Consider the following 15,543-nt stretch of genomic DNA (forward strand, 5'->3'; position numbering starts at 1 on the left):
GCCGTCAACCCAGACTAGCTAGCAATTCTAATAGGGCGCTAGAATCTTGGGTGTCCATCTCTTCTAGGTGAAAATTAAAGTCACCCAGAATGGTCAGCCAGTTCTCCGCTAGAAAAGGTTCTAGTAAACTTATAAGTTCATAAAGGAATGACAGCCTTGGAAATGAGGGACTGTAAATTAGCAATCCCCTGAATGAGCAAGTGGCTGAAATAATACATTTAAAATGAGTGGCTTCACATATTTGAGGGTTGACTCCCGAATCTATCAGGCATTTAAACTGTGATTTAGAAATAATCCCCAGTCCCCCCACCATGTGTCCCACCCTATCCACCCTCTGAATGGAGTAGTTAGTCGGAATATCATAGACTAGATCAGGTCCTAAGGCTATGTTAGAACAAGTTTTGGTCATGAAGACCCAATTGGGTTCAGTTTCTGCTAGAAAGATAGCGAAGTCCACCTTATGTTTGATAAGGAAGCGAGCATTGAGAAGTAGACCCGTATATCTCTCTATTTTTCCAGTGCTAGATTTAGCAGGGTTATTATTGAGTTTATAAACCATGTTTGGCCTGTAGAGATTTAGGCAAAGGAGCATAGACTAGCTACAGGAGGTAAAAGTGTATTGCGAGTGCTTACCCTCACTCTCAGAGGGGAAGATAGCACAAGGACAGTGATTCTCACCATTTCTCATCTTTAATAAGGTTTCCATAGAGTAGGAAAGCATAACGGGTTCTTCTCTATCAAAACAGCCAGAGTCCCGTGCCCCGGGCGCAGTCTGAACATGCGCAGATGAGCTTGCCTTTGGCGTGCCCGCTTCACGTGTCTGTGTACACATGCGTTTTAAGTAGCAGTGCTAGTGAAAACACTAGACCACTAACTTCCCGATAGTCCCTCCTCGCTGCGAAACCGGAAGTGTAGAAATTGCAGGCATCTGCCTCCCTCCGCAACAATCAAGCACAAAATGCTTGCGGCGTACCGGGGAGGCAGCACTCAGCAAGGCAGAGGTAGTACAGTAATAACCGCAAAGCGGGGAAAGATTAAAAACCTAATTAAAATAACACACCTGGAAGTGTCTAATCAGCTAATTTATGCACGTTCCCCCAGAGTGATAGCCTGGGTAGGATTGGCGAAGGGCCAAGGTGTATTTTCACTGAAAAAACACAGGTTTCAGGGAAGTTATAGTTAGCCTGACACTTCCCTCGAACAAAACCAGAGAAATTCAGCCATTATAGTTAGCTGAGCTAACAATAACTCGTGCCCCTGCAATGCCATCTGATGATGTCACATATTACATCACTCATGGCAGGGTCAGAGACATCACTCATGACATCACTGATGACACCTCAAATGACATCACTAATGACATCATCCACATAATCTCTGATGCATCTACTCCATTCCAATATAACCTATCACACACCCACTCCAAATTTCAAACTACTGTTCTTGAAACCATTGACACACCAATACCAGCACGCACATATCCACTCACTGATTCATAGGTCTACATACACATCCACTCACATACCCATGCAAGAACTCATACAGCCAGTCATTCACTAATACAGCCACTGAGATATCCACTCATACACCCATACAGCCAGTCATATACCATCAGTCACCCATAAAGCTACTCACACACCTACTCACTCACCCAAACACTCAATCACAAAGCCACTTACTCACTCATCCAGAAACACACACACACTCATTACTCATACAGATACTATCAAATACTTATTTTCCATACAGTTGCTGACACAAGCACATACTCACCAACGCTGGGCGTAGGACTACTCTACACTTGCAGAGCCCGAGTAGTTTGCGGTACTACGCACTACACGAATTGCACGTAGCACAGTGCAAAAACAAGTAGCGCTGCGTAGCGGGTATTTTTTGCTTGCTTGCGGTCCTCAACTTCAAGTTGGCAAATGCAAGCGAGAAAAATCAACATCCCGGCGAGACTTTTTCCTCGTTTGCGATCAGCAATATCAAGTTGCCGATCGCGAGCGTGGAAAATAAACCTCCCATTGAGATTCTCAACACGAAGAGGTCAGGTTTCTCATTGCGAGTGGTCGCGTATGTTCATGACTGCGCACGATGAAAAACTACCAGTCCGCGTTAAGAAAGCTGCCGCTCGAGTACAAATCTACTCGAGCGGCATAAAACAACCGCTTCCACTGTGCAAGATGCCATTTCCAATGATTGCACAGTGCGGACAAGCATCCGGCACTGTGCAATCAGTGCGAACAGCATTTCCCTACCGCACTACGCAGTTTGCGCAGCTACGAGTAGAATGCAAAGTGCACTTTGCGTAGCTAAGCATAGCGCTAGTACGCAAACTACACCTAGGGTTAGTACTCACCCATACAGCCACTTCTCCTCTGGAATACGTTTTCTGAACTGGACGATCGTGCGGAGAGAGTTGCATTTACCCACCGATACATGTTCAATATTGAAAGATTATCCGTGGCAAAATATATGTGTTTATCCGGGAAATAACTTTCTTCAAATCAACTGGTCTAAATATCTTTACAATGATCAAGTGAAGACACACCAAACATATACTGTGAGCCCTGAAGAAGTCCGATTGTGGACGAATCGCGTTGGCGGTAGCAAAACGTTTTTGACTTTTCAAAAAAGAAATATAAAGGATGAAGTTCAATACTATAACATAACATAGACTCTTCTTTGGAAAAACAGCTGTGTTATAAATTCATTCTACTGTGTATTTTACACGTTTGATATTATAAGTGTGCTGGGCTGAATGTATGATGTTACTTAGCATGCCATTACTTAGCATGCTTTTTTTTTACAAAGTTTTTACTTCGCAAGTGCCTTTATTTAGCAGCATTTTATGACGCATGCCATTACTTCGCATAAACATTGAAAACCATTGAAGTGGCATTACTTAGCAGTACATTACTTCGCAACGTTTTACTACGCATACAGATTCTATTTTTTTTTAAATAGCTTTAGGATAAGAATTACATTTCTGATCATACAGTAACCCTCAAACACTACTCTACCCTACACTACTCTAACAACACCACACTACCCTAAACCTTAAAACTCTACCCCTACACAACCGTCCCCCTTCCCCCAGTCTGTGCATTTCACTCTAACACTACTCTGTATGACCCCCCCGACACTACCCTACACCCTAAAACACTACCCCCTACACTACACATACACTACAACACTACCCTAAACCCTAAAACACTACTCCGTACACTACACATACACTACAACACTACCCTAAACCCAAAAACACTACCCTACACTACACATACACTACAACACTACTCTAAACCCTAAAACACTACCCTACACTACACATACACTACACTACCCTAAACCCTAAAACACTACCCCATACTACAACACTACCCTAAACCCTAAAACACTACCCTACACTACACATACACTACAACACTACCCTAAACCCTAAAACACTACCCCCTACACTACACATACACCACAGCACTACCCTAAACCCTAAAACACTACCCTACACTACACATGCACTACAAAACTACCCTAAACCCTAAAACACTACCCTACACTACACATGCACTACAACACTCCCTAAAACCCTAAAACACTACCCTACACTACACATACACTACAAAACTACCCTAAAACACTACCCTACACATACACTACACTACCCTAAACCTCAAAACACTACCCCCTGCACGACCCTCCCCCATTCCCCACTCCTGTCCCTACACACAAACACTACACTGCACGACCCACACTACTCCCCAAACACAAATCATAGGGCCCGATTCACAGAATGAACTTAAGACTAAATCCTAAATGTACTACTTTTTGGTATTCACAGAATGCACTTACTACTTTTGGCATTTACAGAATGAACTTACTACTTTCGGGATTCACAGAATGAACGTACTACTTTCGGTATTCACAGAATAAACTTACGACTACTAACTTTACATCTGCCGCCGGGCCGGAATTTACGGCTCTCCGGCGGCATTTCCGAAATAGTGCAATAATTTAAGATTGCGGGCCGGAAATTCTGATTCTGTGCCGGAACATACGAATTTTGGCAGTTGGTCATGTTAGCCAAGGGTAAACACCTGTTCAAGTGCCTACTATCCCTCACCATGGATCAGCTGATACACGGCAGCCAATCCCAGCCAACAGCTCCATTTTGCCATGGTGAATGTTGCCAGTGCCTACCATCCCCCACCACGCTCCAGCTGAAGCCAATTAGCAATAATTGACCAGCACTAGAAAACAGATAAAAGCAGCACACATTGAAGGAACAGGTTTGTCCTCAGAGAGTTCGTGTCTACAACGCTCACAGTGCCACAGAAAATGGAAATGAGGAGAAAAAGAAACTTTACAGCAGAGGAGACCACCATGCTTGTGGAGTTCATAGTCAGGCACCACAAGCGCCTATATGGACCCCAACCTTCTGCACCAGTGGGGCACAGAAGTCAGAGCTATGGCAGCAGATAGCCACTGCTGTCTCAGCCTTGGGGGAGGAGAGGCGCACAGTACAGGACATAAAAAAAAGTGGCAAGACGAAAGGCAGAGGGTGAAGGAGAAATACTCCAGGATTGAATTAAGCAGGAACCTCCCTGCTGCATGCCCTGGACCCCGCATCCGGCTCACCCCACTGGAGGAGAATATCCTCACAACAATACACCCCCACTTGGCCCATGGGCTGCCTGTCAGTGACGTCCGCTACGTGGTACCAGGTAAGTGGAATGAAAAGAAAAAGTGCATGAAAAGATTGTCTGTGTTACACTGTCATTGGTATTAAGGAACTTGTCCAAAGTGTATATAAAAATATAGTCAGTCAGAGACTCATGTGTCACCCTCTGTATGTAGCACCACAAGTCCCAGAATCCTTTTAATTAGAAATGGCAAATCCCTGCCCCCTTTTGAAAACATGGGCACAGTACTGCAGCCGTACAATCACAACCCTGCAAATTCAATAGCTGTTCATATTGACTGAAAATGTGCAATGCTATATGGAAATGCTAAATAAAGTTAAAAATATAAAGTAGCAATTGACAATTATTAGCAGAGAAGCACCAGTACCAATGTGACATGCAATTCAACCCTTGCGCAAACACGGATGCGTTGCATTTAGATGGTGATGCACTGTGGCGCAGGGATAGACAGATGTGTGTTGAATCTGATGGAGTGTAGGGGGGGCTTTGCTGGAATCGTGTCGCCAGAGCGATGCAACTCCAATAATGTTCATGCACTGCCCATACCTAACATGCTGCGCCACTCCTTATGTCTGCTTCAAGCAGGCGTAAGGTTGCGTCGCAGCGGCCTTTGAAAAGTGACTCTGTGAAATCTTGTAGATTTCACTGACTCACTTGTACGCAGCATATCCCAAAGGAATGCCCTCCCTGGCTACATCAAAGCTGACGCAGGTTCAATGTTGCGCAGGGCCTCACAATGTGACGCTTCACCATAGAAGCGTAACGTTGCGAATGCGAATAATTCTAAATGTGTCGTCTGTTGTTCACCACCGTTGTGTCACAGAAGCGATGCAACAGCAGTGTAAATCTTATTCAAGGGGCTTGTAAACCTGCCACAAATTCTCCAAGAAGTACATCACCCTGTGCCAGCCTAAATCACAAAGCAGAAGGTGAGAGTATCATCAGATGTAAATATGTCATACACATATTTTGTTGTCCATTTTCCTCTCTGCCACGCCATTACATCCCCAACACACCACGGCTCCTACCTGCCCCGTCTGCGGCAGTACTTCACAACACTGTTAGCACGCAGATGATATGGGCAAATCCCTGAAAAGTTCCACAAGCACATTGCTCATTTGTTTTCTTTTCTCTCTTCTCACCCATTGACACATCCAGCCAGAGCACAGACAACTGCAGTAGCAGAGGTCACCGCATCTAATGGGAGGAATCAGAAACATACAGAGGAAGGCATGACAACCACACTAACTGGTAAGTCAAACTGGCCAGGAGATGGTCAAAATGCATACATTGTCAGGAAACGACAGAGGGACAAATAGTGCCCACCTATGTAAGTCAACCAGTGATGCAAAATTTGCTTCATTACAATTGGAGTTGTCAATGGACATTCACCTTTACCATATGACATTTCTGAACAGCGAAAGACAAAATATAAAATGTCTTGGCTCATCATACCTTTGTAATTGTGGTACACAACATGTATTTCACCAACAGACCCAGACCGGGGAAACCAATCCTGTAATGGAGGGCCACAACTAGTCAAAAAGGTGTACCCACTATATTGTAATAGTGTCTGTAGACCTAATCAAGAAAGTCTATTTGCAGAGATATGGAAATGAAAAACAAGCAGTGAGATACCAGTCTCTGTAGTATTGACAATGCATACACTGTCCAACTTCAAATCTTTCCAACATACATTAAATTGCACAGTCCACACAGCTGGTCATGTACTGCGTACATTGGATGGATCATTTTCTGGGTGTCAAAAAAACGCGATAGTGGACCTTACCTCTGGATTCGTAGGCATGTCATTGTGATATAGGTAGCATCAAGGTAGTGGGCCCATTCTAAGTGATATGTGGGATCACTCCTTACATTAAGTATGACACACTTCTGCAACGGTAGTGCCCACAACTGCTTGTGCTCGTCCTCTGAGCCAGAAATTGAATGCATCACATGTAGCAGCAGGAATGTAAAGTTGCAAAACACACTTATCATTGTAGGTACAATGCGGTCCTCCCAGAATCAAAGACACACACTGACTTCTGCTACTAGGTTGGACTGGACATCTGTCCAGGGACCACACACTGCTCCCGTGCTGGGCCAAGGTACGTCAACCTGGCTGAATGCTCATTAATTGTGCCTTTCACCTCCACCGTATGTGTTGTACAACACGGTTGTCCTGCATCACAATATACTCACAAAGGGCATTTGAACACATGGCCGATCAGAACTGGTGGCAAATGAGAGGCTGACACAAAATGTATGCCAAGTGTGTGCAGAATGGACATACAATAGAACAATGTGTCCTATGAACTGACCAAAACACAACAGGCTTGCAATTCAATGATAGGATGAATCCCTAGCAAACTGTACATGGTTAAATCAAAATGAAATTGGTATGGTTGAGGCACACACTGGTGCCAGTTGTGTACCTTTCAGATGGGTGTAGGGGCTGCGAAGGTGACTCTTCATGTAGTTACACCTGCAAAATGAATTGGCTGAAGAGCAACACAATAATCCAGTGCAGGCGGGAAGCCTCAAAGCTTCTCACCTTGTCTGCAATGTGGGATCATAAGCAAATGTTGTTTTCTGCTTGCCTCCCTTCTATCGTATTCACATGTATAGGTGAGTGTTTGACATATGAGGTTTGGATGTCTGCTGCACAAGACACCATCCATTGTCATGTAAGTACTATCATGATGTTGGAAATGGAGTATGGGAACAGAGAACACTCAAAGGATGGACATTAGTAATATGTGTCCTCTCATTCAAAAATGAGCTGTGTGACCTCATGGGTAGGGAAGCACAAATTGGCAACATCATGTCCCTGACAACTGCACATCTCACACATGAACTCCTTTCTGATTTGTTAACAGGCAACATTACACCCATGATAAAAGTTAGTCTCAATGGTAAAGGTGAAATCAGTGTGATGCAGATGAGTCAGAGTCATTTATCCCTTTCCTTGAAATATCAGTAACTTTCTCATACAAGTTTGTCAGTTGATGTGTCATCTTATTGATGTCAGTGCTGCATGGATGTAACAACTGTCAAATGCTGCTTGTGAGCAGGTGCCCACATGTAAAGTCAATGAGGTAAACATGCTGCACATCGTCCTTAATTATGGGCAAATGGTTAATGAGAGTGACATGTTGGCTCATAGCTACAATCTGTTGTACTAAAATATGGACATGTATTTCTCATCACAGGTGCTTACAGGATGAGACCACTGCAGCGGACAACATCCCGGGGGATCCATGACATCCTGGCTGCAGCTGTGAAACCGTCGCGCACCTGTCCTTCAGGTAAATTGGGCATTAGGTGTGTCACCAGCTTAGATTACTAAGCCATGACAGAGATCCCCTTCTGCAAGGAATCAACAGTTGTTGTTTACAAAGTGAAATACAAACCAGGAGTGTCACATATGCCTGCCTGTCAATTGGTGATGCAGATCATTGAGAATGTAGTTTCTACCCACTACAGCTATGTCTATAACAACTATGAGGAGACAGGTGCAGCAGGATACACCAGGGGGGAACGCGAAGGGACAGAGAGTTGCAGCTGGAGCTGGTGAGTTTGCTAGTATTATGTACATCTCTGTGTAACACCTCAGTGCTATGGTGTGAGTGGTCATTTGTGGTGGTACCCTAACCAGATCACATGATCCTCATCTGCTGCTGCAAAGTACAGTTAATATAACCCTGGTGTTGCAGCACATGTAATACCTGGTCAATCACTAATACAGTTGCAACCTCTGTGTTTCAGATGATGCTGAGGGAGAGGCTGACAGACCAGCAACCAGTGCTGGCCGATGGTGAGTCAGAGGGGAGAATCCCCTGATCCTCCAGGAAGTAATGTCGCCAGCAACTCATGCCAAAGAGGCGGATCAAGATCATGAGGACGTTGACTTTGAGGAGGATGATGAGCACATATCCATTGACTCCGGGGATGAGGATACTGACGTCACGGCATCACATCCTCTGCCAAGCAACGCTCGTCTGCCTCCTCTCAAACAAACACTTCCATGTCCTCGGCATAGATCAAACCAGCTACGTCTCACACACATCCAATCACAGACATCACTCCCTAACAGCCCTCACATCCGGGACTGACATGGTGGTTCCCCTACCCGCTCTTCCCTACGCAGTGTATCCCTGCCATCCTCTCCACCGTCTGTGGGAAGTACCAGCCCTGTTGTGGTGCAGGTATCCCCTGGGCACCCTTATCCTGCCCACAGTCTTCCACCTGCCACCCCCCTGTTGTTCTACCTGCTCATCTCATCCCTGTCAGACACCTGCAGAGGGGGCCTGCACGTGGTGATGGTGGCCATTGGGAGCAGGACTTCTACCAACAGCAGGCAGATGTGAGGCAAGACATTTGTGCCATAGGGGCTACCCTGTCAGTCATGTCAGGGTCCCTGCAGGATATGGTCCAATTCCCTCAGGGGGTGGACAGGGTGTGCCAAGCTTTGGATAGGGGAGATAGTACTTGGCAGGAAATGTCTAGGAATATGACTGACCTGATATCCATCCAAAGGGAAGAGAGTGCAAGACACCATGCCTTGGCCATGAAGATGATTGAGGGCATGGTGAGAGTGATCCAAAGTCTCCCTTCACGGGCAACCCAGGGAGGGGAACCACCATATCGGCCTGCAGGACAGCACATCCACACACCTGTAACACCAACTGCACAGCACCACAGTCATGGTACACAAACACACACAAACACACCAGCACCCTGAACAGGCACCCCCACCACCTGCACAAACACCACCAACCTCTGGACAGTCACTCCCACCACCTGCACAAACACCACCAACCTCTGGACAGTCACTTCCACCACCTGCACAACCAGCCCTTGCCCAGGTACAGACACCAAATGTGCAGACACCATCTGCACCTGCACCTCTAGTTCACCCTGTACAATACCCACATACACAAAGGTGACAAGCTCAACCTCACCCCTCACCGCGTTCATCACCCCCACTGTTGCGGAAACGCAAACACGATCGCCAGTGACATTCACGTGGCAAATTTGTCTTGGGGTCCTTAGGTGTATAGTAAAAATAAAGATCTACAAAAGTAATATCCTGTTGTGTATCATGTCCTGTCTAACAGTGTAGGTATGTGTGTGTGTGAGACAGTTACAAGTGTAACACATCATAGCAACACGTTATTATGTGCATAGCATATGACTCACTAAATATGTGTATATCTTTGGAAACAGACATTCAAAATGAAGTCAAACAAGTTAAACGAAGTAGAATTACTCAAAGATATTGATGTAGGAACAAAAACTGACCGTCCGTTTGGAAGGGAGAAAGGAAAACAAATGATGATCTTAATGCAGAAGGAGAAGGGAACTTGGATTGGGGTGGGGCAAAACAAATATAATACGTCAGGGAGCGTCAGGGAAACCAGTCTATTTACAAGGGGAAAAAGAATCTTCGTCCAGAACAATGTTTCAGTCCAAAAGTCAAGTGTCTTTCTGGTCATCCTCCAGGACCACAATGTCTAGATACTCAGGGTCTGACACATCCACATGGCTGGCTTGTGCAGGAACAGGCACCACATGGGGACGTGATACACGAGGAGTACGGGGGGAAACAGTGTGGTGCAACGGACAGGGGGACACATTGACGGTGGTATGGGAAGGGATTTGGGAGACAAAAGACGACATGGCTGTGCTCAGGGACTGGATGTGGGTGCCGAGGTTGTCCATTGATCGGACAAGGTCCACTCGCATCAAACGTATCTCCAGACAGCAACATGCGAGCGGACCTGTCAGGTTGACCCTCGACCATCCAACTCAAGTCCCCTGTCACAGCCACAGGAGGAACAACACCGGGAGGGGTCAGGGCGTGGGGGACAGAAGGGATGTAGTGCCTCTGGTCCGGAGCTGATTTGTTCGGCTTGGCTGCTACGAGGAGGGGGGACAGGTTTTAGGGGATCGAGCTGGAGGCCCCGATGGCATGGGGGACTCTAGAGGTAGGGAGGGGCAGGTGGCAGGCCCAGATTGAATGTTGGCCTGCCCCGGGGACACCTCTTCGTGAGCCACTGGTGATGAGTGTGTGGGTGAGTAGATCTCCACCACATCATGGTCCGAGGTGTCCGGTCCTTCCCCCCCCTACAATGTCCACAGCCTTCACCCGAGACGTAGTACCAGAGTCATGTTCTTCCTCATACCGGGTGGGCGCAACCCCCTGGCCTGCAGATGTAGAGGTCCCCTCCTCCTCCTCGCTGGTGGAAAGAGGGTATAGCCGCCGGCAAACTGATGTCCTCCTGCTCCGGACTTGTTCCTGCGTATCTCCTGTCTCACCAGCCGTGCCTGCAGAAGTGTCAGCAAAATCCTGATGTGGTGGTTGTTTCATGCAGGACGATACACATACATAGATGAGCCACGGTCAGATTTTGTTCTCCTCTGATCACACTCTACAGTTGTCAGGGGCCGATTTCCAACTTCTGGCGCATCTCTACTAATCAGGTGTGCCAGAAGAGTTGCGACGCATCTGCCCACCGGTGCGCAACCCCTGATGCGCCGCATTTACAATGGGACTGCCTCACAGTCCCAGCATTGTTCGCCCCTTTGCATCCTGGTAAATGCAGTACACAGTTCAAACTTACTTCAAAATCATCTGTGGTTGCTGGAAATGCGGCCAAGTTCCTCTCAGGTCACAGTGCCACTCAAAGGCACACAGCAATCCCAGATGATTTTTCTTTGCTCTCTAAAACTGCTGCTCTCTGATGAAGCGCTCAATACAGAAACACGTGTCTAGAGATATACAGCAATGTCTGCACCAACTTTGGTGAATGACTCCAGATAATTTAGAAGTAAGTATGAACTGTGTACTGCATTTACCAGGATGCAAAGGGGCAAACTGTGCTGGGACTATGAGGCAGTGTGCTCCCAACACCCATTCTGTTTATGAACTTACATTACAAGTATGTTCACTGTCATATACTGAATTGAGTTTGACATGGACATCTCATGTGTATTATTGTGGCTTACGCAACTGCATTGCCCAAACCTCAACCTTGGCATTCTTGTGATCTGTGTGTCCTGTCACTGCTACATGTGCCAGTTCAAAAACTAGTCCACCAAACGAGAACATGAAGAGTCCAGATTTAATAGATTCTTGTCATTGATATGGATTTGCAGCTATTTAATGTCTGGACAAGTGTCACCTGCTTTGGAGCATTGTATGTGACAAGCCGAATGTGGGTCACACATCCACTTAGGGTCTGGATTACTCCTCTAGCTACATAGTGAGTCTAGACTTTTGCCGTCCCTACACATCATTGGACAATCCAGTGCCACATATTGGCTTTGTTGACTTAATAGGTAGTGCAGTACACCGGTGAACAGTGGTGAGTGGTTGTGACAGCTACCTGTACATGTAAAATGTCATACAGGCCACTGAGGGTGAGACGTCTGTCAGTGGACACACCTTGTAAATTTAGGAACACTTACGAGTGATGCAAGGACCTCAAAGTCTGTCTTGACTCCATGGCACATGATGATCTGTCTCAATTGGAACCCAACTCTACAGGTGCAATGCGAATCACAACATCCAATACCCTATGGCCTGCCATGCGCACACTGGACAGTCTCTGTACCATAGCTCATCCAATGCACACATCAGTTATGATTTACTTGGTTCAATAGTATTGGTGCTGGCAGAGCAGAATTCAATATGAATGCATGAGTGTGGCTCATTTACCCAGTTGTCATGAAGTAACTACAACTCCCAAAATGCACTCTGCCCTGTACAGTCCATATGCCACAGTGTGCCTCTTTAATCTTGGTGACTGCTGCTTGGACACGGAAGTGGTGAATGTAGGCATGGGACACACAATGGTACAGCACTGTTTCACTCACATCATACTCCCAGACACATATTGCATATGATGCACTTACTAGGTCCCTGCTGCTCATGCTCCTCCAGTTGAGCATGGAGGGTTGGCCAAGCTGCTCGCAGGATCCTCCTGTACAGTGGGGAGAGGCAAGGATGATGCACTTGGTGCTGAGAAGACAGGCCAGCCAGCTCCGTAGCCTTGTGACGGGCCCAGCGCTTTAGGTCCGCCCAGCGCTTGCGTCATGCCCTAGCAAACCTGGTGGACACTCCCACTGTACTGCAGCGCTCGGCGATGTTGGCCCATTGCCTGGCCCAGGCTGCAGTGCTCAGCTGGTGCTCAGGGTCCCCATATAGCTGAAATTTTTCCAGCACCCCCTCCACCAAGATGTCCAATTCCCTTTCTGAGAAAGGGGGTGCTCTCTCCTCATACTGCTCAGCCATTATGGGGAAATAAGTTTGATGAGAGCAGCAAGATGCCTGAGGATCTGATCAGTGATAGAGGGTGACTCGGAATGAACACAAAATGGCTGCCAACTACTTCCTGTGATGTATTTCCTGTCTCCCACTTCCTGTATAACATTGCCCGTATGAAATGATGTGTTCCAGTTTATTTTTGGAATTTGCGGCCCGAAAACGTCGTTTACGCGCACGCACATTACGCCACGACACCGGAACTTACAATTTTGCACCGTAACCTCCGAAAATGACCCGGAACACATTATATCATACAGGAGATGTTATACAGGAAGTGGGAGACAGGAAATACATCACAGGAAGTATTTGGCAGCCATTTTGAATTCATCATGGTCCATCCACAATCAGTAATCAAATCCACTGCCATCCTGTTGTTCTGTTGTAGTAAAAAGTGAAATGAAAGTGCAGGTGTGAATCATGAATGTGTATCTAAAGGGAGGGGGAACAGATAATTTCATGACATTTTTGCACAGGCAGGGGCGGCTGACACAACATCAGACCCCAGTTTCATTTTCAGTTTCAGCTGCAGCGCAAAGGCAACGCCATGCTGTGGGTTATTTTCAACATGACGCATCTGGGAAATGTGTCATGTTGTAAGGCCCTGCTCCACAGTTGAGCGTTCCTGCGCAGGGGGGTTTCCAGCACAGGAACGCCTCCTAAAAGTGGCAGAGTGAAATCTAAAAGATTTCACTCAGTCACTTTAATGACCATGCTGCGTCAGAACCCTGCGCCTGCTTGTTGAAGGCGTAAGGATTGATGCAGCATTGTCGGCATAGGGTCACCACTTCCCTTGGTGGAGCTGCGTTGCGCTTGCAACGCAACTCCAGCAGTGCTTCACCTTTATGGCAGCATATGCGTCACGCTTCTGTCTATACTTGCCCCATGAGGGCCGCATTGTAAATGCAGCGCATCCATGATGGCGCTAGGGGTGTCTGCTGTGAGGCACAATAACTGGGGCATCCCTGCTGATATGCAGGGATGCACCAGTTATTGTAAATCTGCCCCATGGTGCCTGATTCTCACATGACATCATCACTCACATTCAGGGCCCATCATTTGTGATGGAGTCAAATCTGTTGAGGTCACAGGCCTAAGTAGGCAACCTTTTGTGAATTGAATTGGTGACCCATCCTTATGAGGTCCAGGTATGTCTCTCATGACATGTATTGTTTGTCATCAGCGTGAATAGTTGGTTTTAGGGATGTCCACTACACTGATCGCTGACATGGGCACATGACCTGAGGCACACTCCACCTTTTGACTACTGTCAGCGGCTGTGATTTGCATGCAGTTAGTGTGGCTTGCAAAGTCGTCTCAGGGTGGGATTTATTGACACTGTCATGTCTATCCAAGTTTCATCATTGACAACAGACAGCAAACCACATTTTGTCCATGACACTACAGGTTGCTCATGTGAAAAACGTGGCAACGAGCTGATCACGGACTTGCACCCCCTGCCATCGGTCATGTGCAATGGCCCGGTTTCCCAGATTCAGAGCTTCAGTGTGTGTGGCATTTGTATGTAGTTGGGGACTCTAGCAGTGATGCATCTCAGTACCTGATGCAGGCACTGCGACTGGCTTGCCTGGGAAATGCCCACAAGGTCACTGATGACCCTTTGGAAAGACCCAGTGGCAAAGAAGTGGAGAGCAGAAAGGATCTTGAGATATGCTGGTATTGCATGTGAGCAGCAGGTCACAGAATCAAGTTCCTGCTCCCACTCACAGACCATATCCAAGATGACTTCTGGTGGGAAACGGTACCTGGCCCTCACATCTTGGCTGGTCATTCCAAATAGGTTGATCCTCTGCCTGAAAATCCTCTCTGCTCTCCTCCTCCTCCTCAAGTAGTTTTGCCGCATGGCAAGGGGCAGTGCTACGAACATATTCAGTGACATCCTGAAAGGGTTTGTTTGTGTCTGCTCTGCATTTATCCATGTTGGTGGGCTGAGATTGGCTACAGTGTGTCAGCTGGTCACTGGTGGGGGATGGTAGGCACTTGAACAGGTGTTTACCCTTGGCTAACATGACCAACTGCCAAAATTTGTATCGGAGTTTCCAGCCCGGAATCGTACATTACGACACTATTTCGTAAATTGCGGGCCGGAATCGTAAATTCCGCCGAAGAGCCGTAAATTCAGGCCTGGCGGCGGAAATTACAGCCCGGCGGCAGACGTAAAGTTAGTAGTCGTAAGTTTATTCTGTGAATACCGAAAGTAGTAAGTTCATTCTGTGAATCCCAAAAGTAGTAAGTTCATTCCGTCAATGCCAAAAGTAGTAAGTGCATTCTGTGAATAACAAAATAGTAGTAAGTTTAGGATTGAGTCTTAAGTTCATTCTGTGAATCGGGCACATAGCCCCTCTTACCTCTCTCTCCTCAGTGCACGTCCCTTGTCCTCGGCTGCTCTTCTCCACTCCTCACTGCCTTCATCGCTGCCTCCTCGCCCGTCATCGCTGCAATCATCCATTCCTGCCTCAAAATCCGTGAGCAGCCATCTCCCCACCA

General features: G+C 46.8%; 1 protein-coding gene across 2 annotated transcripts in view; it reads right to left on the bottom strand.

Moving 5' to 3' along the window:
- Positions 1-15,543, bottom strand: part of LOC144823402 (NXPE family member 1-like) — a 455,053-nt gene that overhangs the window by 363,368 nt on the left and 76,142 nt on the right. Inside the window, exon 2 of one of the 2 annotated variants that reach the window (XM_078681878.1) lies at positions 7,927-8,075. The exons of the other annotated variant lie outside the window; for it this stretch is intronic. Coding sequence (XP_078538004.1) covers positions 7,927-7,968 — 42 coding nt within the window. The 5' untranslated portion in view covers positions 7,969-8,075. The remainder of the gene's footprint in view (positions 1-7,926; positions 8,076-15,543) is intronic. 2 annotated transcript variants of the gene reach the window in all.

Source organism: Lissotriton helveticus, chromosome 3_1 (genome assembly GCF_964261635.1).
Source record: "Lissotriton helveticus chromosome 3_1, aLisHel1.1, whole genome shotgun sequence".
Taxonomy (NCBI): Eukaryota; Metazoa; Chordata; class Amphibia; order Caudata; family Salamandridae; genus Lissotriton; species Lissotriton helveticus.